Source organism: Balaenoptera acutorostrata, chromosome 15 (assembly GCF_949987535.1).
Source record: "Balaenoptera acutorostrata chromosome 15, mBalAcu1.1, whole genome shotgun sequence".
Lineage (NCBI taxonomy): Eukaryota > Metazoa > Chordata > Mammalia > Artiodactyla > Balaenopteridae > Balaenoptera > Balaenoptera acutorostrata.
Window position 1 is genome coordinate 20,463,724 of NC_080078.1, and position 21,141 is coordinate 20,484,864.

A 21,141-nucleotide genomic window follows, 5' to 3' on the forward strand; every position below is an offset into this window, starting at 1 on the left:
GCACCAGCTCTCAAGTTGACTCTTGTTATCCCACTGGCAAGCCTGATCTTTAGCACCGTATCTTTGTATGCTGAGATTGAAGAGACAAGTAGGGTGACTGATTTCTGGTGATCTATGAGGCCTGACCATGGGGCAGCCCAGGATGTTCCTGGAAGTTTCTTTCCCATCTGTCTTATTTCTTTGATGTCCCCTAAGTTCACGAATGGTGCCCTTGTTGGACTCCATGGTAGATATAAAGTTGGTCACACACTTTTCCATCCCTCTCTCTATTTGCCTTTGCAATGCGTTTTTACAGTGCCTCCCATCCAAAAGTAGAGTCCATTTCTCCACCCCTTGAATTTCTCTTATGGTAATGCAGCAACCATGACATAAGCTGAGGTTTGAAAAGCGCTCATGCACTGGGGTTTGCTTCCCATTGCTGCTCTTTGTAGTCCTCAAAACCAGCACACGGGGCTTCCCTGGTGGCGCAGTGGTTGAGAATCGGCCTGCCAATGCAGGGGACACGGGTTCGAGCCCTGGTCTGGGAAGATCCCACATGCCGCGGAGCAACTGGGCTCGTGAGCCACAACTACTGAGCCTGCGCATCTGGAGCCTGTGCTCCGCAACAGGAGAGGCCGCGATAGGGAGAGGTCCACGCACCGCCATGAAGAGTGGCCCCCGCTTGCCGCAACTAGAGAAAGCCCTCGCACAGAAACGAAGACCCAATACAGCCATAAATAAATAAATAAATAAATAAATAAATAAATAAATAAAAATTAAAAAAAAATAACCAACAAAAAACCCCCACCACACGAGGAAGCCTATGTTCTAGCCTGCTGGAATGTAATAGAGCACATGGAGTAAAACCACACCATCCCAGCTGAGCCTTCCCTAGACCAGTCAGTCTTGCAAACTCTGTACATGTGAATGAGGCCATCCTAGACCATCCAGTCACCAGCTACCCTTCCAGGTGACTGAAAATACACAGGCAGGTCCATCAGAGATAAACTGGGATGGCCAAACTAGAAAAACCACTGTGAGTTAAATAAATGGTTGTTTTTAAAAGATGCTAAGTTTTGAAGTGTCTTGTTACTCAGTATTAAATAATTGATATAGACTTATGCGTATGTTTCTACCAACACATCTCCTTGGTGGATTTTGAGTCCCTGAAGGCAAAGGACTATAATTCCTCTGAACGTCAAATTCAGGTGGTGAACTTGGCAATGAAACCATGGGGACTCTGTGGATCAAATGCAATGACAAGTGAGTCATTCCTTTAATTGCTTCTCAGTATTGACCTGTCTCTCAGCCTTAAGGAATCTTTGGGGTAACCCCAAATTCCCATCTTCAGAGAACCCACCATTGTGGTTTGCTTCCTCAACATAACATACATTCCCCTTGTTCCGAGAACAGCTTCCGATTTTTATTCAGAGCGTGGTCCCTTACCCAGTCTCAGTTAATGTGGTTTGGGTGGCACTCTACCCCTAGCTCCAGAGGTGCAGCTCCTGATGTATGTAGTAAGCAGTCTCCAAGATGACACCTAGAGGCCCCCACTTCCTGGAACTCTCACCTTGTATAATTCCCTCCTTTTGAGTATGGGATGGATTTACTGACTTGCTTCTAAAGAATAGAAAACAGTAATATGATGGGATGTCACTTCTGAGACCGGGTTACTACTGAGATTAGATGGCTTCCAGATTAGACACTCTCACTTGATTCATTTTCCCCCAGGGAAGCCGTGTCCAAAGACAGTTCTACGGAGATACCTATCTTGCTAGGAACTGAGGCTGCCAACACCATGTGATTAAACTTGAAGTGAATCTCATCTCTCCCCGTCGAGCCTTCATGTGTGACTGCAACCCTGGCCAACAGCCTGATTGCAGCCTTATGAGAGGCATTAAACCCGTGAAGCCACACCACCCAGATTCCTGCCCACAGACACTGAGAGGTAATAAATGTTTGCTGTTTCAAAGTTTTAGAATAATTTGTTACACAGCAGTAGATAACTAATACAACTTAGGTCTGGCCAATCAAAGCGCCTCACCCACCATTCCTCTCCACCCCAGATACAGTGCTTGGTTCAGGGATGTACATGGGACCAGGCTGAGCCAGTCAGAGGAAACTACAGGGCTCTTACAGGAGCTCCCACTCTATCTCACTGGACATGATTCCAGGAAGATAAGGGGCTGGGACTTCTGCAGTCTTCTTGTGCCTACGAGTGGAAAGTCCTGGATTGTCTTGTTGGTCTCTATATGCCCAGCACCCAGAACTATGCCTGGCTCAGAGCCGGTGCTCAATATTTATGAAATGAAACTGGTTTATATCCAGCAGAGGGAGAAAATATGTGGGGCTGGCATGAAAAAGGGAGGAATCAGAAGTAACAATAGCAACCTCTTCTCTAATATCATCTTAAATGGAACATGCCATCACACATCTAAAGAAATCCATGTATTTTTGCTTTCTAAATTTGATGCACTGAATACACAGTTTCTTCTTTTAAGTTGGCTTTACCCAATTTTAACTGGCAGAGTTTCTAAAATTCTGCAGAGTACACTAGGATCAGTGGCTTCACTGTATCTGCCCAATGCCCATTTCCTGGGGGTCTTCCAAGGAGGGAGGAGATGAATAAATTCTGTGGAGTCATGATGTACTTGGTGTGACAGAATTGCTCTTTTCTGCTACCCTATGGCATTAGCAGCTACAAAGCCATGTGTTACCGATTGGGCTACTACATCTTTCAAAAAGAAAAGAGAAGCATAATTTCATTCAGAGAAGAAGGTGTCAGGCTCACACCCATTGATTCAGTAACGTGACACTCTGATCTCAGAGAGAATGGGGCTCCTTATCATGCCAACAGCTTTTAGCAGTGATCTCCCTTATTTTCCCTTCCTCTTCTGACCTCCTTGGACAAGTATGGCTGTTGAGAAAAGGGCAAACCCCTGTTTGTTTTGTTTTGTCTGTTGCAGATACTGTTAGGAGAAAATAGTAAAAGGTAAGTAGTTTTACAAATATGAGTGATATCCTCATAGACCATGGAAGGGTTCTCCCTGTCCTGACTCCAGTCTCCTTGCTGACTTTTGTCATGGTAGCAATGAAATTATGTCCTGTACTTTGTGCTTGAGGATTTAATACACACAAACTACTCAACTGGATGACTGAGCAGATACCCTGATTACGGGCACAGGAAAATATGAGGGTCGTTAAGCCTGTGACTTGCAAATGGCAGAGGTCTCAACCTCAAATGGCTAGAGCATCCAGAGAAGTGGATGAGAGCACAGTACAACAGGGGGTGGTGGAGACTGTGGTAAAATAAGAGGATGCACTGCTTTTAAAGGAGATAGCCATTTTTCAGTTCTGTTGAATTATTTCCACATGGAAATGTAGGCCCAATGCTGCCAGTCTTCTGATTTTTTTTCAAGTGAATCTGAAAGTCTACAAATTTACATAAAAATTCCATTTTTTAATGTTGACAATGATTTCAATTAAATGAAATTCTGTGCAAGTGAAACGAAGTTCATCTACGCATCAGCCTATGTCTCTCCAGTTTGTAACCTCTGCACCAGACTCTATTTAAAAGCAGACATGTAAACGAGAGTTTGCATATATTAACTCAGTTTAATCATATCAATTCTTAAACAAAAAATTTCCTCCAAGAGACAATAGTTCACAGTAACTGCAAAGCTTACTCACAATTTAAAAATACCAGTCATGCTTAGCATTCAAGGGGATATTATAGAATAACTGTAAAAACTTTTACCAGGAACATTAGCTTCTGACTTTAAAAATTACAAATGCTGAAGCATTTTGGTATCAGACACAGTAGTTCTGATATCGTCTGTTCATTTGATGAGTTTCTGGAAGTTTGGAAAATTGTACCTCTATAATTGGATAAAGCGCTTACTCTAAACTAAACATTTTCAGATGTAGAAAACAAACTAGCAAGCTACACATACAAAGAAAAGCCCTCTAGGACAAGCTCTCCATGTGTGGAATGCCAGCATATGCACCATGAATCCTGGAAGACTAGAATAGATACATACACCTGCCCTGAAGTCTTATACTCCAGGCTTACAATGGAGTTTGCATTCACCTACACATTAATGACAAACTCTGGGTTAGTATAGGAGAAGCCAGCAAATTCATTTTGGTCCAAGTTCATGATGAAGAGTTTATCAGTAGGCGTGAGTTCCACAGGCTGTCTGGTGAACTCTTTGTCGAAATTGGAGGCGTCTCGCTTGTCTCTCTGCCAAATGGAAAGCAAACACATTAACACAGCATAAGAAGAAGGAAACGTGACCAAGACATGCCAGTTATTGGGAAGCTGATGACGTCTCATGGGCAGAGTCAGGAGGCGCCCTGTGCTGACAGGGTTTAGCAGCTGCATTGCAATACTATCCCCTAGCTTTCATTTCACATTGTATGTTGGCTTCAGGAGAGAAAACTTGGTGGAAATTTTCTAAGAAAGGAAATGAGACCTTGACTTTCTTTAAGGATTGCCAGAAAGTGAGGTGTGTGTGTGTGTTTTGTTTTCCTTGGCTTTGAGATGAATTGAGTTGGAAACTACCTCTGACCAGGTATGCTGTCATAGAATTAGTCATGCAGTAGAGAGTCCAGGAGGAAACGATCCAAGAGCGCCCCCTGTGGCTAGGAGGCTTCTTTCTTTAAAGAGGAGCAGAGCCACACGACCACTCAGCTCCCCAGAAGGCAGAGTGGCAAAATGGGGACATCAGATCACTGCTCAATGAAAGGAACAGATCACTATCCACCCCACATTCCCTGATGCAATCTAGGCTTTGAAGGGATGCTCAGAAATCCACCCACAGACTAGAATTTGGGTCTTCAACAGCCAGAGTTTCTTCCAAGGATGTTTACAGCAATGTGTCTAGTCAACAAACTCCTAGTCTGGAAGGGCAGCTTTAAAACATTCTATTCTCCTAGTTAGTCTGGCATTTTCTTTTTTTGGGGGGGGATGGGCATCAATCCCAGTTTACTAACTGCAGTTTGGGGCAAGTTTCACCAGGGAATGTCAGAGCGTGGGCTCATAACAAGATCTCACATCTGGATGATGCTCTCACCTCTTCAGGGTCCTTATCAGCCTATGATCTTCCCATCCTTAGCCCCCACCTAGGGGCAAGTAGAGGTCCTCGCCCCTGGTGCTTTGACATATGAGAAAACTGAAGCACAGGAAAGTAAAGTGACTTGCCCAAGATTGCACAGTGGGGTAGTGATTTTTCCCAACCACATCGCTCCTAATTATGCTTCATCTCAGCCTCTCTGACTGGGGGGAAAGCTTGATGGCTGGTTTATTGCAGGACAACCAAGGATAACGTATGGGTTTCACAGGTACCGGGCAGGTTACCTGGCTGAAGCCAGAGTGGTGTCAGATTGTAAAGAGGGGAGGGTCGGTGAGGATTGACTGATTTGTTAGAATTTGGTCAATGGTCATCCATGCTTTAGGTTTAACCCCTAAAAGGTACTGACTGACAAGGATTTCTCATTACTGGATTCATTTCCCTTTGCAAAATACTTCTCGCAAGAATGCCTTCTTTTTGGCTGCTCCCCTGAGACAGGTAAAATGTCCCTAAGAAGTGCCCCAATTACTCTTCTGGTGTATGTGTAGGGGTGTAGGGGTGAGGGGGACATGAAGAATGCACTTCAGTAAGTGTGGCCAGGGGGAGTGGGCTGAGATGCCGGTGGAGCTGTTTTCTGGACAGTGGACCGTCTCTTACCACCCCCCACCTATTCTGCTTTGTCCTGTCCTGCCTGCTGTCAGCCTGTCCTGTGTTGTCCCAGGCACTGAATGTGTTATTTGCTGTGTTCAGAGAAAAGCTTGAATTCCACGCCACCTTTTCCTTTAATATTGCCTGTGCATCCCTCTCTGGACCCCACAAGTCATACTTTAGCATCTTTTTTTTTTTTTTTTCTTTAGCATCTTTTTAATTGTCTTCATTGCACTTGCTGCTGTCAGGAACTGTCATGATTATTTATTGCCTCTTTCCAGGAGGGCAAGGTCTTTGTTTGTATATTTCCAGTGCCAAGACTTGGCACATGGCAGGCCTTCCACAATTATTTGTTGAATGAATGAGTCAATGAATGAAGACTTTATGAAAGATGAGCCTCTTTGCTTTCTCCAACTTACAGTTGCCCCCAGGGCTAGAGATCATACTCTACAGCAAAACAATGGAATTTGTTCCTATTGATCCTACGGGTCTCTCACACGGGCTCCTGTCCATTGTGAGCCCCAATATGGACAGAACTGTGTTAAGTCCCTTCGAGATCTGAGAGCTCCAGGGCTGGGTGTGGGCCCTGGGTATATCTGGGGCTAGAAGCAGGCAGCTGCCTCCTTTCAGGTTCCCCGCCGTGGCCTTCCCTGCCTGTGGGCATCCAGAAGAGGTTCCCTTCCCACCAGCCCCAATATTGAAGGCCCTTCCCCATGTGTTGTTCTGGTGATGACTCATGCTTCCATCGTTCACATGGTCTAAATAGGACTGGCCATTATGGGCAGATCTTCATAGAAAATACCCCTGAATTTTACCCTAGCAGTTGGGAAAGAATGGGCCTCTCTGTTGGGACAATTCCTTTCTGGGTTGATAGTATCTGAAGCCACATGAGAATAGTTTCACTCCTCCAAGGAGGGTTACTGATTCCACTGACCTCCTATTAATTCCCCAAGAAGGTCACTGTGACCATGGCCCTGTGCTTTCTTAGAAGAGAAGCTGGTTAGTGAGAAGTCCAAGAAATGAAAAGAGGGATTCTAAGATCCTGGTAGACAACGACCCATGGCTGCCCTGGACTGTGTTTCGGTTCCTTTGGATTATCTTATTTAGTTTCTTTTTAAAAACTTCTCCTCTAATTTAAGTTCTTTTGGAAAATATCAGCCTGTCTCATCTAGAAGAACCAGGTGGTGTTGAGCCAGGGGCAGTGTCTCCCTGAGGGCCAGAAAAAGTAATGCCTGCAGGAATCTGAGTGATGAACCCCAAAGGTGAGACTCAGGACTCGGAACCGAGCTCTGAAACCAGTTCCCTCTCTCCATACAAGCATCTCCATACAGGTATCTCTGCTCAAATCTTGGTGATTCTGTGAGCTGTTCAAGTATGGAGACTGTGCCTTCGGCCTTCTGGAAGGAAACTCACCCCAGGTACCCTCTTGCCTCTCTTTCCCCACCATTGCACTATATGATTGTCCCACAAATCTGGGTCAAGAGGGCACTGCTGCATCTCCTCCTTTAGCCTCAAATGTGATCTCCAGAGAGAAAGCAGAGCCCCACAGACTTTTGATGACTTCTTCTTTCTTAAAAGAAGCCTTCCCTGATTAACCCAGAGACTAGTTATCTCTAGATTACATCATGCTTTTAATTACTTGTTTAATGACTGCCTTCTTGGATTGCATCTTCATGGTTCCCCACCATGCTCCTGGCACCCAGAATAGAGCCTGGCACAGAGCTGGTGCTCAATAAATGCTGGTTGGGTGAATGAATGGAGGGTGGAATACATGGACGATCGCAAAAATAAATTCAAAATCTTCCTTCTTGGATACCTTTGCAAAGTATTCCCCTGGGATTATACATGTTGAAAGCTCTGTTTCTCAGTCTCCTCTGCACTTGAAATGTTGATAGAAAAGGCAACTGCAGGAATTCTGACTAATGATCCCTCTCTTTCACAGAAGGCTTCCCTGACCAACCCTCAGCTCGGTGTGTTAGGGGAACAGAGACTTTGGCTCGAGTACCTATTTCTGCAAACTATTAAACTTTTGAAAAATAATGGCAGCAATTTGGAAAATGTAGAGTGCAGTGTGTGTGTGTGTGTGTGTGTGTGTATACACACACACACAGAGTATATTCTTTCTATTTATCTCTATCTACCTAGTTCTATCTATCCATCCATCCATCCTACATTGTTCTCTAAAGTTGTCTGTAATCTTTTATTGATGGGCCAATGTTTCTCCATCGTTTTTAATCTTCCTGAGAGCATATCCAAGGAAAGGCCTGGTGACCCAACAGCCAGGTGAAGGACCTCAAATAACTTGTCTGTTGGTAGGCACAGCTCAGAGATGGTAGTCACAGAGCAGAAAGAGGCCTGCACCGAGAAGCAGGAAACTGGGTTTACAGCCCAGCTGGCTGACATTGGGCAAGTCACTTCCTCCCTCCAGATGCTGGTTTCCCAACAATAAAATGAGGAGGTTCTGCCCCGACTTCCCTCCTTCTCTCGCCACCTGAGCTTGTCAGCCAGGACTTCATGTATGCTTTCCCTGACGTCTAGATTGCTACCACCACGGCGGCAGCAGGGCTGGTCTCAAAGCCCGCAGCAGGGAGACGAGAGCGGGCAGAAAGCAGTGAACAGCAGGGGGCTTTGCCGAAGTGGAGATCAAATCATGGTTTTTTAAAAGATGAGAAGTCTCACTTCAGGGACATTTGTCAAGTTTTTAAAGTTCCCTTGATGGTCTCTTAGAAGCCCTGGCACTTCCAGAAATCACTGGACTTGTGACAAGAGTTGTCTTTAGGGCTGCCTGAGGACAGCAGGGGACAGGAGGCAGGGATGGAGGACCACCTGCTGTCCTTATCTGCTCAGATGGAAATGGGATTTCTTCCACCCAAGGGGTTTCCTTGGGCTTCTGGGGGCTCATAAAGTTACTTGCTAGAAAGGTTGAGTGTGAGCTGGGAAGAGTAGCAATTTTGACAAGAAAATCAAGAGCCCCAGCCCGGCTCGTAGCTGGACCCTAAACTTGCCTCTGGTGGGAATGTGGGCCTTGAGCTCTGATATTGCTGGAGGCCCCCCTCGCCAGCTCACCCCACCCCATCACAGGCCCCCAGGAGTCCCTGAATGGTCCACAGTCCCAGCCTCTCTGACCGGCTAAACACTGGGGCCAAGATTAAGTTCTGGGTTTAGTTTTTTTCTGTCGTGAAGCCTCAGGAGGCCCCATTTTGTAGTTTGGTTCCATGTTTTTCAAAGAGAGCCATTTTCCTTGAAATAGTATTTCTTCTTTCTTGCTTTCTTTTTTTTTTTTTTATTGTATCTCGATGCTAGCAGAAAAATGGCACATAACAGACATCCAGATACGAACATTTCCGCAAACATCTTGCAAAACAACATCAAAGTGAGGAATACGACTGTCTATGCTTTCAAGAAATGGTCTTTCTCAGAGCACTTAATTAGCTTTCCGAAGCCAACAACAAACCTAGACAAATCCCATCCACGCAGGCACGGGTCTGCCAGGCTCCAGGGCCATCTTCTTGGTAAATCAAAGCAGGTCATTGTGGTTAATAACATTTGGACACGTATTTCAAAGCATGTGTAACAAGAGTAATTTTTTTTTTTTTTTGCATTTGAACAACAACAGAAATAAAACCCCAAAGCAAATAAACTTTGAAATGTAATGTAAAACCACGGCCCTTCAGGACCTTGCTAAAGTGACCATGTCTTTTCAGGGAGTGGGTCCAAATGCCCTTTTCAAGTAGTTTGGGGATGAAGGTGATTGGGGACACAGGGAATCAGAGCTTACAGCGTTGAGGTAGCGCCCAAGCTGGTTGGCTTATGACTCCTTGAGGTGCCCTTAGATTGAAACTATCTCAAAGCACACTCTTGGAGTTTTAAAAGGGCTTAGATAATCTTCTGAACTTTGAGTTTAAAAAAATAACAAATAAAATTTTATTTTTAGCGTGTTCTTTTCAAAGCTCCCAGTGCCTCCAAACCAGGCAGAATGGAGGAAACTCCCTCTAAGTCAAAGCAACCACCTACTTGGATACAAGCCAAGCTCCAAGTCCAGAAGTGGAAGAATACTGCTAGCATCCGATTATCCACTTATTTGGCAGGAAAAATCTAGATTGGATGGTTGGGATTGGAAAATGTGTGAAAATGGCAGCGCAGGAAAAAAGGAAAGAAAGCAGGCATGTTCTGTCCCCACTGGACCTACTTCACTGACATGCTGGGGAAAATAAGTGCTAAAAGGACTTTGATAATGTGCTAATAATGCAGCCACATTTTCAACATGCCATCTGCATAATCCCATCTCACAGAGATGCTCCAAACTACCTGAGGACATTTGGGTCCTGAAACATGGTCACTCTAGTTTCATCAGCAAATAAAACACGGATGCAACTTTGCAATTAAAAAAAAAAAATGTCACCACAATAGCCGTTGAGCTTGAATGACAGAAATGCAGGACGGAAATCTACACATCTACTTAGCTCTTGACTTCAGGTTTTAAAAATTCAGAGTTAACAAAGGAAAATCCTTCGAATTCTGATTGGTCAATATTCCTGATGACTTCCTGGTCAGGAGGTGTTAGGACTGGTGGATGGCGGGTGAAAAATCGGTCGAAGTTTTCAGCATTTCGCCCACACTATGAGAGGGGAAGAGAAGAATTTGTGGTGGGTGGGAAAAAAAAAAACCAACCAAAACAAAACAGAACGAAATAAAACTGGGTGAGGTTTTCTCCAAACCCTTCCCTTTCACTACCTCAGAGAGGTTGTTTTGATGATCAGAAATGAGAGCAACATAAAATGCAAAATTTTCACGACCGTTGATTGGCACATGACGTTGGGCTCCCGACCTTCAGTTCCTGTAGCTCGTGAGCTGCCTCTGGTATCCTTCTGGGCAGTCAGGAGCTGGATGGCAAAGGCATGGGATGGTGGGGCTGGTGGCATGTGGCATGTTCTCCCGACCCCACCCCAAGGAGTCAGCCAAGCTCATTTTGAAGGAGATGTGATTAAGGTGCCTGAGATATTTCTTGGGCAGAAGATGCAAAGTAATGACACATTTATACATCACCTTAGAGATCCCAATACTAAGCAGCAGGTCCCTCAAAGCACTGTCCTCTGGCTCTCAGTCATCTCTGGAGATGTTTTCCAGCTCCACAGATACAGGAGTTTGTTACAAACTCCAGTCAATGGAGAAAGAGCTCAAGACCTGGGTTTGGTGCCTGCAATGGCTGGGCAACCACCAGGCGAGATAAGTCACCGACCCTTAATTACAAGGTGCCAGGAGGTAAACTCAGCCATTCTCCCTCCAGGTGCAAACAAAGGGTGTGGGATGAAACCCAACCCAGTGCTTTGGTGAGGCAATCCAGCTCTAGAGGGAAAACCATCGCCATTTCTCACTCATCCTGTTGTCCTTCTCTATGAAAAGGTCCTGGTCTGAGGCAGAGTGATAACATATGTGTGTGTATGTACATGTGTACACTCATGCGTGAGTGCACGAACATGCACACGCCAGTTCTCATCTAACGAGAAGGGATGAGTCAGTAAATCTGAGAGTCTGCCTGCCAATGCAGGGGACAGGGGTTCGAGCCCTGGTCTGGGAAGATCCCACATGCCGCGGAGCAACGAGGCCCGTGAGCCACAATTACTGAGCCTGCGCGTCTGGAGCCTGGGCTCCACAACAAGAGAGGCCGCGATAGTGAGAGGCCCGCGCACCGCGATGAAGAGTGGTCCCCGCTTGCCGCAACCAGAGAAAGCCCTCGCACAGAAACGAAGACCCAACACAGCCAAAAATAAATAAATAAATAATTAAAAAAAAAAAAAATCTGGCCTTCTTTATTCTTCACCAGCAAACCCATTTACATGAAATCTCTAAGTGTTTCAGCATCTAAAGGAGGCAACCACAGCCTAACAGCATAGTAGCAGCAGTAGTAATAATAATAATTATGACAGTTAATATTTATTATGCATTTGCTATGTTCCGGGCACCCTGGAATGCTCTTTCCTTGTATTATCTTATTTCATCCTCCCAATGATCCTATGAAGTGGGTATTATTGTCATCCCTATTGTACAGATGAGGAGACTGAGGCCAAGGAGGTGATGTAATTTGTTCAGGGTCCCGCTGCCAATGAACAGGAGAGCTGCCGCGTGAGCCAGGTCTGTCTGATGTCAGAGCCCAAGCTCCCAGCGCCATGTTGCAAGAATGGGCTGGTGACTGACCGCATGGAGTGGGGTAGGGGTCGGGGGCAGGGGGGAGAAGCCAAGGATGGGGATCATGAGGTCTCTGGTTTGAATGACAGAGAACATGCTTATATCAGTCACCAAGACAAAGAATGCGGGAGAATTCAGAAAGATGACTATTCCCGTTTTGGACATGATGACTTTGAGGGGCCACTGAGATTCTTGGGGATGATCTGAGGGAGTCAGAAGTATGGGTTCTGGAGCTCAGGAGAGAGGTCTTGAAAAAGTTTTTTTTAAAGGACAGACTATGGAGGGTAGAAAAAAAGATAATAACAATAGTAATTAAAACCACTGAGCACTTTCTAGACAACTGACATTTGCTAAGTGTGTTGCATACATTAGATTTTTAATTCACATAACCACCCTGTGAGGTAGGTATTCGATTGTCATTTGCCAAAGGGAATATTGCCCCTAACACTTAAAGCGGTAGGAAGAGAATCAGGAGAGAGCTGCAGCAGACAAGCTGAGGATGGAGAGGAGTCCAAGGAGAGGGCATTGTTACAGCTGAAATATCTCCAAGAGGTCAAGCAGGAAAGTTATTGAAAATGGGCCATGGCATTTGGTAATTGGGAGGAGACTGATGAGAAAATGCAGGGCTGCTGCTGAACTTCAGTCCTTGGAAGAGGGAAGATAAGTTGAAAAGCCAAGCAGTACAAGCTCCTCTTTCAAGCTTACGATCAAGGGAAGCAGAGGTACTGGATATGTGTGCAGGAGACCGAGTTCTCAGAGGGCCTCGGCTCCTGTTCCCTTCCCATTGGGATAGAAGGAAGCCCATGCACCTGCAGACATGGGTTCGAATCCTGCCATCACTGACCGCTAGTTGTGCAACTCCAGCCAAGTCCCTTCAAGTCTCAGTTTCCTCTCTTGTGCCCTGGGGACAATTCGGACTTATATTTAAGCAGCATCACTGGGGCTGTGTCCAAAATAGACCGATGGGTGGACAAGGGGAAAAGGTGGAAAAAGTGAGACCAGTCAGGAGGCTGTTGCATAATCCAGGCAAGAGATGATGGCGGCCTGGAGGAAGATGACAGTGGGGGAGATGGGAAGATGCATTTGATTGGGGGGGGTCTACTTTGAATTTAGAGTTGACATGATTTGCTGATGGATCGGACGTGGGGTATGAGAGGGCTTGTGGTCTGAGTGACTTGGTGAGTGGGGGACACGAGGGGTAAAGCGTGTTTGTTGGAAGACATCGAGCGCTTGGTTTCATTCATGATAAATTGGAGAGTCCAGTGGAGGTGCCAAGGGTCAGGCGGGAGTCCCCTCGCTGCGGGGTGGGGACTGAAAAGGAACCAGTGCTAGACTGATGGCAGAGGCAGTGGGGAGGGTAGAAGATGGTTGCGATCATCCAGAGGAGAGAGATGGTGGATGGGGCTGTGGAAAAGAGGCTGGAGCAGAAGGGATGGAGCTGGAAAAAACAAAGAGGTATTTGTGGCAGGGATGCAGGAGTGGGATGGCATGTTACGAGGCAGCCCGGCGGGTATTTCTGGGTGTTGGGACCTCAGCCAACCAGTGCAGGAGGCCTGTTAGCTGAGACACAGAGAGTCTTCAGGGGCCATTTTTCTTTAAAAACCATCCATTTCCTATCCACACCAGAAGGCTGCTGCCTTGCCGGGGCCTCCCCAGAGGCTGTGATGGGAGACAGAGGACCAGCTTCTGGCAGCTCCGCTGCCTCCTCTCCCATCACTCCCCCCACTGCGTGGAGAACAGTGAAATCTTTAAGTGAGATAGCAGAGAGGAGATGCAGGAACAGGGGTTAACCAAGGGGGCACAATACAGCGGGAGCGTGATTTCCTTGCTAATAAGCAGCTTACGAGGCTGGCAGATCACAGCCTCCCTAAGTGTTTCCGTGTTTTTCAAATGGAGCTGTCACTGCCCATTAGCTTCAGGAGCACTCCCTAGATGGAGACGTCAGCCCTTGGGAGGCACGGCCCTGATCAGCTCTGCGCCTGCTGTGTCCTTGGAGAATGGGCAGCTCAGCGGCTGGGATCTAATTGCAAGCGCAGCGTGGACCACACCTGCTTCTCTGGCTGTCTTGGGTGGATGCTTCAGCCTCACTCCGTGGCGAGAAGAAAACCCAACCCCCTTGCCATCACTGGGGCTCCTGGAACAGGAATGGGGGCCAAAGCCAAGTAGGTTATTTAAAATCACAGGGAACCTCTTCCCGGGTTGGAGAGGGGAGTGAGGATTGTGACTTGTTCCCTTGAGCCCCCGAATTTAAGAGCCAAGACCGTTTGAAAAGCTTATCTGTGAGCCATCACGTGCGAGCTCTTCTTTTCTTTTTCTTCTTTCTAATTTCTGTTTCATTGTGTTAATAACACCTCCAAGTCTAGCTGTCTAATGTGGAGTTGGCTCGGTCACAGCAACCACAGGGATCTTTCAGAGACGCCAGCCTGGATATGTCATTCCCTGCTCTAGTCTGCAATGGCGCCCCACTGCCCAAAGCCACACTCCTCAGCATGGCTTACAGGCCGTTTAGGACTCGGCCCTGGTCACCTGGTCAACAGCCCCTTCGCTGCCCACGGTCCCGCAGCCCAACTCCTCCCACCCCCAGCACACCCGCCAGCTGTCCTGAAATTCTCCCAGTTCCTAGAACCCTCATGCACTCTCACCTCCGAGCCTTAGCACAGGCTGCCTCTTCTGCCAGGAACACTTGCCTCCCACCCTGTTCCCCATCACTGTCTACGCGTCCTCCTCTGTCTCCAGACGCTTCCTCCAGGAGCTTTTCCTGGACTCCTGCTCTGTCTATACCCCTGGGTTTATCCCATCAAGATATAGGATGTTCATCAAAGAATTGTGAGAGGGAAAAAAAAATTTTTAAATCAACTCTCGGCCAATAGGGAAAAGAGTTAAATAAATAATGATCCATCTATTTTATGTATTGCCATGCAAAATGCTTTTAAAAATTAAAGTAAGATGTAGAAGAATATTAAATAACAGTTATACATAATTAATGACAGTGTATACGATATGTTCCCATTCTATAAATTATAGACAAAAATGTGTATGTACTATCTGCAGGCATATTATATATGTGCTTCTAGAGATTGGGAGAGTTACAGATTGTTTGATTTTTCTATCTTTTATGCTTATTGTGTTTTTAAAAATTTAAATAATAGTCAAGTAGTATTATTTTTGTGTGTAATAAGGACAAAAACTACAAAAGCAATTTTAAATGAGGGAGCTATTACAGTGGAGGAAAGGGGGAAAATGGAAATAAAGGGAATGGGAATATTTAGCCAAATTGCCAAAATCTGCCTGGCGCTGTTTAATGTACTTCATCTTAGTTAAAAACCCTAAGATTGGGCTTCCCTGGTGGCGCAGTGGTTGAGAATCCACCTGCTAATGCAGGGGATATGGGTTCGAGCCCTGGTCCGGGAAGATCCCACATAAAAAAAAATTAAAAAAAAAAAAAAACCCTAAGATCTCCCAAATGGCTGCCCTAGTATGTATTTGGGGATGATGACAAAGGCTAATATTTAGGTTATCTAAATGGGCATCTTCTGTCCATCGGTGTGCTGAGCACCAAAAATATGATGACACATAAGACAGAGCCTGTCCTTGCCATCATTGAGCTTATTATAGTCTAGCAGAGGAGACAGATGCACACACAGGCCATGGCATGGTGCCGCTTGACAAGTGCTGTCACTGAGTACGGAGGTGAGGAACGTGAGAAGGGCCAGGGAGACTTTCCGAGGAGATGACATCTAAGCTGAGTGGGACCAGAAAGAAAGACACTGCTTCTTTGGAGGAGGGAAAGAAAGAGCCCAGGGAAGAAATGGAGGTGAAAAGAGGTCAGGGACAGATCAAGATGCTGGAGAAGAGGATAAGGGTCCACCCCATACTTGTCACAGCTTAATCACGTTTGATAACATGAGGCCAATGGCACAGGGGAGATTCCTGCCCAGCCTCCATCAAGACACCAGAGACTAGGTCACAACGAACCGAGACTAGGTCACCATGAAAAGATACCCAAGCGATATGGTCTGACTAAAAGACAAGGGAGTCTCTCTCTCTCTCTCTTTTTTTTAATGTGCAAATTCAGTGAAATTTGGGATCCTTTTCACGCCTATGGTTCTCTGCAGCAGGAGAACGCAGGAGGGACCCACCCAGGGAGAAGCAGCCAGCCGTGCCAGGCACACGCATTTGATCATTTTTAAAAGTTGTCTGTGGACCAAGGTGTTTCTCTGGAGCAGAGTCAGACAATATTCTGCATGGTCTGGACTTTGGCAAAGAAGGAAAGATGAAAGCCTCCTTTCCTAACAATGAAGGTCCCTTACAATCAGGAGTATTTGATCTCTGTGTCTATTAAGGAGGAAGCTGGCAAGAGAGGGGGTCTTTTGTGCCTGATAGCAAGTTTCATTTTTAAGAAAATTTTCATTTAAAAACAACACGCAATGTTTTGTTTTCTTCCAGATCTCAGGTTAAATGCTACCTCCTCAGAGCAGGCGAGGTGATCCTCTGGACACCTCCAAGTAAAGCAGATTCACCCTTTCTCCTCTTGTTATTCTCTCCCAGAGCAATCTGTTCGTTTCTTCCACAGGAAGTAAAATAGGTGAACATCCCAATCTACAATTGCATGTTTATTTCTTTGCGTATCTGTATTGTCTATATTCCCATCTAGACTGTAAGCGCTATGAGAGCTGAAGCCACATCTGATTTGCCCACCCCTGAATTTCCAGGTCCCAGTACAGAGTAGGCACTCAATGTTGTCAAAGGGATGAATAGTAGCATATATGAAGTGCTTATTATTAGCCAGATACTGTATAAGTGCTTTACAAGCATGATCTCATTTAATCCAACAGTTCTATGAAGTCTGCTATACAATGAGGAATAGATTTAGAGCTTAAGTAACTGGCTAGGATTTGATCCAAGATCTGACAACTGATCCATTTATGCAGAAACAAATAACTTGTTCACAAGCACCAAGAAAAAGAAACAACAAAACCCTTTGTAATTCCACCACCCCAGTACCTTTACTATGTTAACATTTTGGTCTGTGTCCTGGATGGCTGGATGAATTGACGGATGGATGTTTTTTACTCTAAAAAATGTAGATTCATCACTTTATTCTTTAGCCTGCTTTTAAAAACACTACATGAAATATACTCTCAACTTTTTCCCATGTCAACGAAGTATCATATTGTTCTTATCTATTCTTCACCATTTATCCTAAACCTATGTTGCTGGCTTCAAATAAACTGCCTTCAAATAGTAATTAACCCTTTTACTTGCTTATGTTTTTATAGCTTTGATTCTCACAAGTTTGTAAGATAGGCAGGAAAAGGATTATCTCCACTTAACAGAAAACGTGAAAAGTTAACAATTTGGTCAGGGCCATACAAGGTAAAGGAGGAGAACCACGATTCAGAGCCTACTTGGCTTGATTCCAAAGACCACGGGGCATCAGGGACATCTCACTGCCTTACAGACTGTATCCGATCACGTGGCATGGACTTAAAAGCTGACCTGGGTACCAATCTCAGCACCATCAATCCCCAGCCAGATAATTTGTAAGCAGGTTAGCTAAATTCCCTAAGCCAGGTTTTCTGTTATGTCAAATGGATCTTTCTTGCAGGATGTGGTGAGGCTGATTTGACAAAATGCACATAAAATCTCTGACATGGTAGCTGGTAGCTGCTGTTGAGGGCTGACTTACCCAGTCCTGCCCAATGAGCTAATCTGATGGGTGTGGCTGTAACCTGGCAACTGAGGGATCCTACAGGCCCTGCCACACCCCACCCAACCTATCCTGGCGAGGGAGAAGGTAGATGGGCCCCTGGGCTGGACAGCTGGAGTTTGTCCAGCAGAGTAAACTGGAGCTTTGTTTTCCCTAGACATTCCAAGGACAAAGCTGGTGGCCGGGGCTGAGCTCTGCCAGAGTAAAGAGGTAAGACAACCACATCTATCACCTCCCCAGCTGCCCAACTGCACATACACAGGAAGGCTTCTCGGGGGTCAAAAAAGGAGAGGACGCCACCCCGTAATAGGTGCTGTCAAACCTCCCACAGGCCTCTGCGCTGGAATCCATCTTGGCAAAAAACATGTGCACGCATATTGGGGAGGGCCCTAGGACAGGTCAGGTGTGGAAAACAAGTGAGATAATTGGCCAAAGGTAAGCAAAGACCCGGAAGAACTGCCCTATATAAATGATTTAACCACCTCTTCACCGTACTTCTCCTCATTAGGGAGGACACCCACACCCTTTCTCTCAGGGTGTGTATTTCTGCCTTGCTTCTGTCTTAAATAAACAAGCTGTTTTTCTGTGTGCTCTCCCACATGTTATGCTGTGTCTCTGATAATAAACTTTGTACCTGTTCTTACAGTGTTTGCCTCTTTGAGAAATTCATTTTTCAAACAGGGCAAGAGCCAGGGCAACTTTGCTTCTAGCCTCTAGCCCCTGGCAGACTAGCGGCTAGGATTTCTGGTTTTCATCCAGGCTACCCAGGTCTGACTCCTGGGCAGGGAACTGAGATCTCTTTTCAAGACCGCTCACTGCTGTCTCTCTGAGATCACGAGGATATCATCATTAACAAGTTACAGGCACTTAAAACACAAAATCTTTCCCACCAAGGCTGGCAGGATATGTGGGAAGCCACAAGGTGAAGCCAGGCCCTAGGGCTCCTGGTTAGAGGAAGTGAGGAAAACGTGGGCCCAGGCACAAAAGGGACACCTCCCCTCTCCCGTCCAAGCCTCACTCCCTTGGAAAGACATTTCGAGCAGTTTCACACACCACCTCTGAGTTGCTGTTTTTCATACCCTAATTGGAGGGCATTTTGTGATTGCTTTTAAGAAACTGCACTTGTAAATAAACAAAAAATACACTTTTGTTCTTTCCCTCTCTGGGTCACGGGCGTGTCTTGATCCTCCAAGTTCAATTGTCATCAGAAGTCTTCATGCAGTATCTCTGCTGGAAGTGGTTATGGAGACAGGAGGAAAATCAGTCAGCTCAGTGCCATAAAAACAAGGGAGAAGAAGGGCCTGAAAAGGAGGGAGAGACTCTGAGCTTATCCTACAGGTATACTCACACATATAGGAAACTAGGAAGCTACTGAAAGAATGAAGTAGATTTAGACGTGCTGATAAAAAACAATGATATCACTTATGCGGAATCTAAAAACAATGATACAAATGAGCTTATTTACAATACAGAAACAGACTCACAGACTTGGAGAAGGAACTTATGGTTTCCAGCGGGGTGGGGGGCGGGGGAGGGATAGTTAGGGAGTTTGGGATAGACATGTACACACTGCTACATTTAAAATGGATAACTAACGAGGACCTACTGTAGAGCACAGGGAACTCTGCTCAATGTTATGTAACAACCTAAGTGGGAGAAGAATTTGAAAAAGAATAGATACGTGTATATGTATAAATGAATCACTTTGCTGTACACCTGAAACTAACACAGCATTGTTAATCAACTATACTCCAATCTAAAAGTTAAAAAAAAATAAAAAACAACCTCCAAGATGGAAGGGAGGAGTAGAGCCAGGCATGGGAATTGAACACGAGCACTAATATCCTCGTGTGTGATGCGGAGGACTTCTGTGCTTGCACACAGCGTCTCCAGAAGGTCACCCAAGGAAGCCGGTCGCAGTGGGTGGCTCTGGGAAGGACAGCCAAGGAGCCTAGTTAGGGGTCTATGGGGAGGTACTTAATTTCACTGCATAGCTTTTGATGCTGCTGGAAGTTTTTACTTTTTCAGATTTTTTCTTAAGGAAGGAAGATCAAAGTGCCCAATTTGATGAGGTCAAGAAAGATAAGTCCACCACAAGAGGAGACAATTTTGAGGTCATTGCTGACTCAAGGAGAGAAATTTCAATAGAATGGTGGCAGCAGAAGCCAGATTGCACTGAACTGTAGAAAGAATGGAAGGTAATGAAGTGGAGAGAGCAAGAACTCCTTCCAAAGTTTGTTTGTATGAGAAGATAGGGCAGTAGCCCTAGTGGTAGGATGGAGGGATCCAGGTTTGAGGCAAGGGATTTTTAAGACGAGAGACTTAGCATGTTTCTGTGTCGAGGAGAATGAATCAGAATTGAGTCAGAGTGGATATCTGCTGGGCTTGCAGGCACAGTGGCTTTATTTTTCTTGGAGGACCCACTCTTTCCCCTCTGCAAGATGTCCGCTTTAGACAGGGGCAGACCCAGTCACTTGGCAGGTGACCCAGGCCTGGCCAATCAGAACATTCCATCCCCCCCACCCCCAGGCCCAGTGATTGCTTTAGAGATGACCATATGACCCAATATCTTCCGACAAGATTGAGTTCCAGGCTGCTGGGAAGTTTAGGAAAAGGAAGCTCTTTTTTTTCGGCAGAAATTGAGAAAATAATGGGACGTAGTAAGTCTGGAGTAGCTATGTGTCCCAGAAAGCCTTCAGCGAATGAAGAATGAAATCAACAGACAGGAAAGCAATCCCAGGGAGGCAGAGAAGTGGATGGCTTTTGATATTGTTGAGACCCTGGATCCAGCCACAGCTAAATACTTGAAAAAAATTTAGTCATTACGTCAGTTTGAATTGGGTTCCTATTTGCAACCATAGGAGCTTTGATTAATATAGAGAGAAGCTGTAGGCACAGACTGGCCAGAGCAGACGTGCAAAGGACATGGGAGAAGGGGGGGTTCAGAGCAGAAGGGGAAAGTCTTCACGGGGGGCGGGGGAAGGCACCTGTTTGCTGACACACAGGGGGAAAGAGGTCAAAGAGGTCAAGATGACTATACAGGAGCAAGAAAGCCACCCACCCATGGGCACCCATGGGCCTCAATTTCCCCCCGACTTAGGAGGTGGGGCTATCAGTTGAGACCAAGGGGACTGGAACTTTAGTAGGGGCACCTTCAGAAAACAGAAGCTTTGGGGACTTGCCCAGGGGACTCAGAGAGGGGTTGACGGGGCAGGCTTAAGAGCCCCACTGAGACTGGAAAGCCTGCGATTGCGGACGCTCATCTTTACTCAGCTGCTGAATAGCAAGGCTGGTGTTTTTTTCGTTTTGTTTTGTTTTTTGACCATGCCGCATGGTTTGTGGGATCTTAGTTCCCTGACCAGGGATTAAACCCGAGCCACAGCAGTGAAAGTGCTGAGTGCTAACCACTGGACCACCAGGGAAGTCCCAAGGCTGGTGTTTGAATCCTGGCTCTGTTGACTCTCTGTCCACATTCCTGCTGCTTGACCCAGTCTCCCTGGACCCATGTGTTCATCTCCTGAAGTTCTCCCAACCTTTGGTCAACAG

At 45.9% G+C, this 21,141-nt stretch overlaps 1 protein-coding gene across 2 annotated transcripts in view; it reads right to left on the minus strand.

Annotated features, from left to right (window-relative positions):
• Positions 1-3,574: 3,574 nt before the first annotated feature.
• Positions 3,575-21,141, minus strand: part of PRKCB (protein kinase C beta) — a 308,214-nt gene continuing 290,647 nt past the window's right edge. Inside the window, exon 17 of one of the 2 annotated variants that reach the window (XM_007186310.2) lies at positions 3,575-4,222. In XM_007186310.2, the coding sequence (XP_007186372.2) occupies positions 4,070-4,222 (153 nt within the window). In that variant the 3' untranslated portion in view covers positions 3,575-4,069. Of the gene's footprint in view, positions 10,318-21,141 lie in introns of both variants that reach the window. The other variant, XM_057530083.1, reaches the window with a different exon arrangement.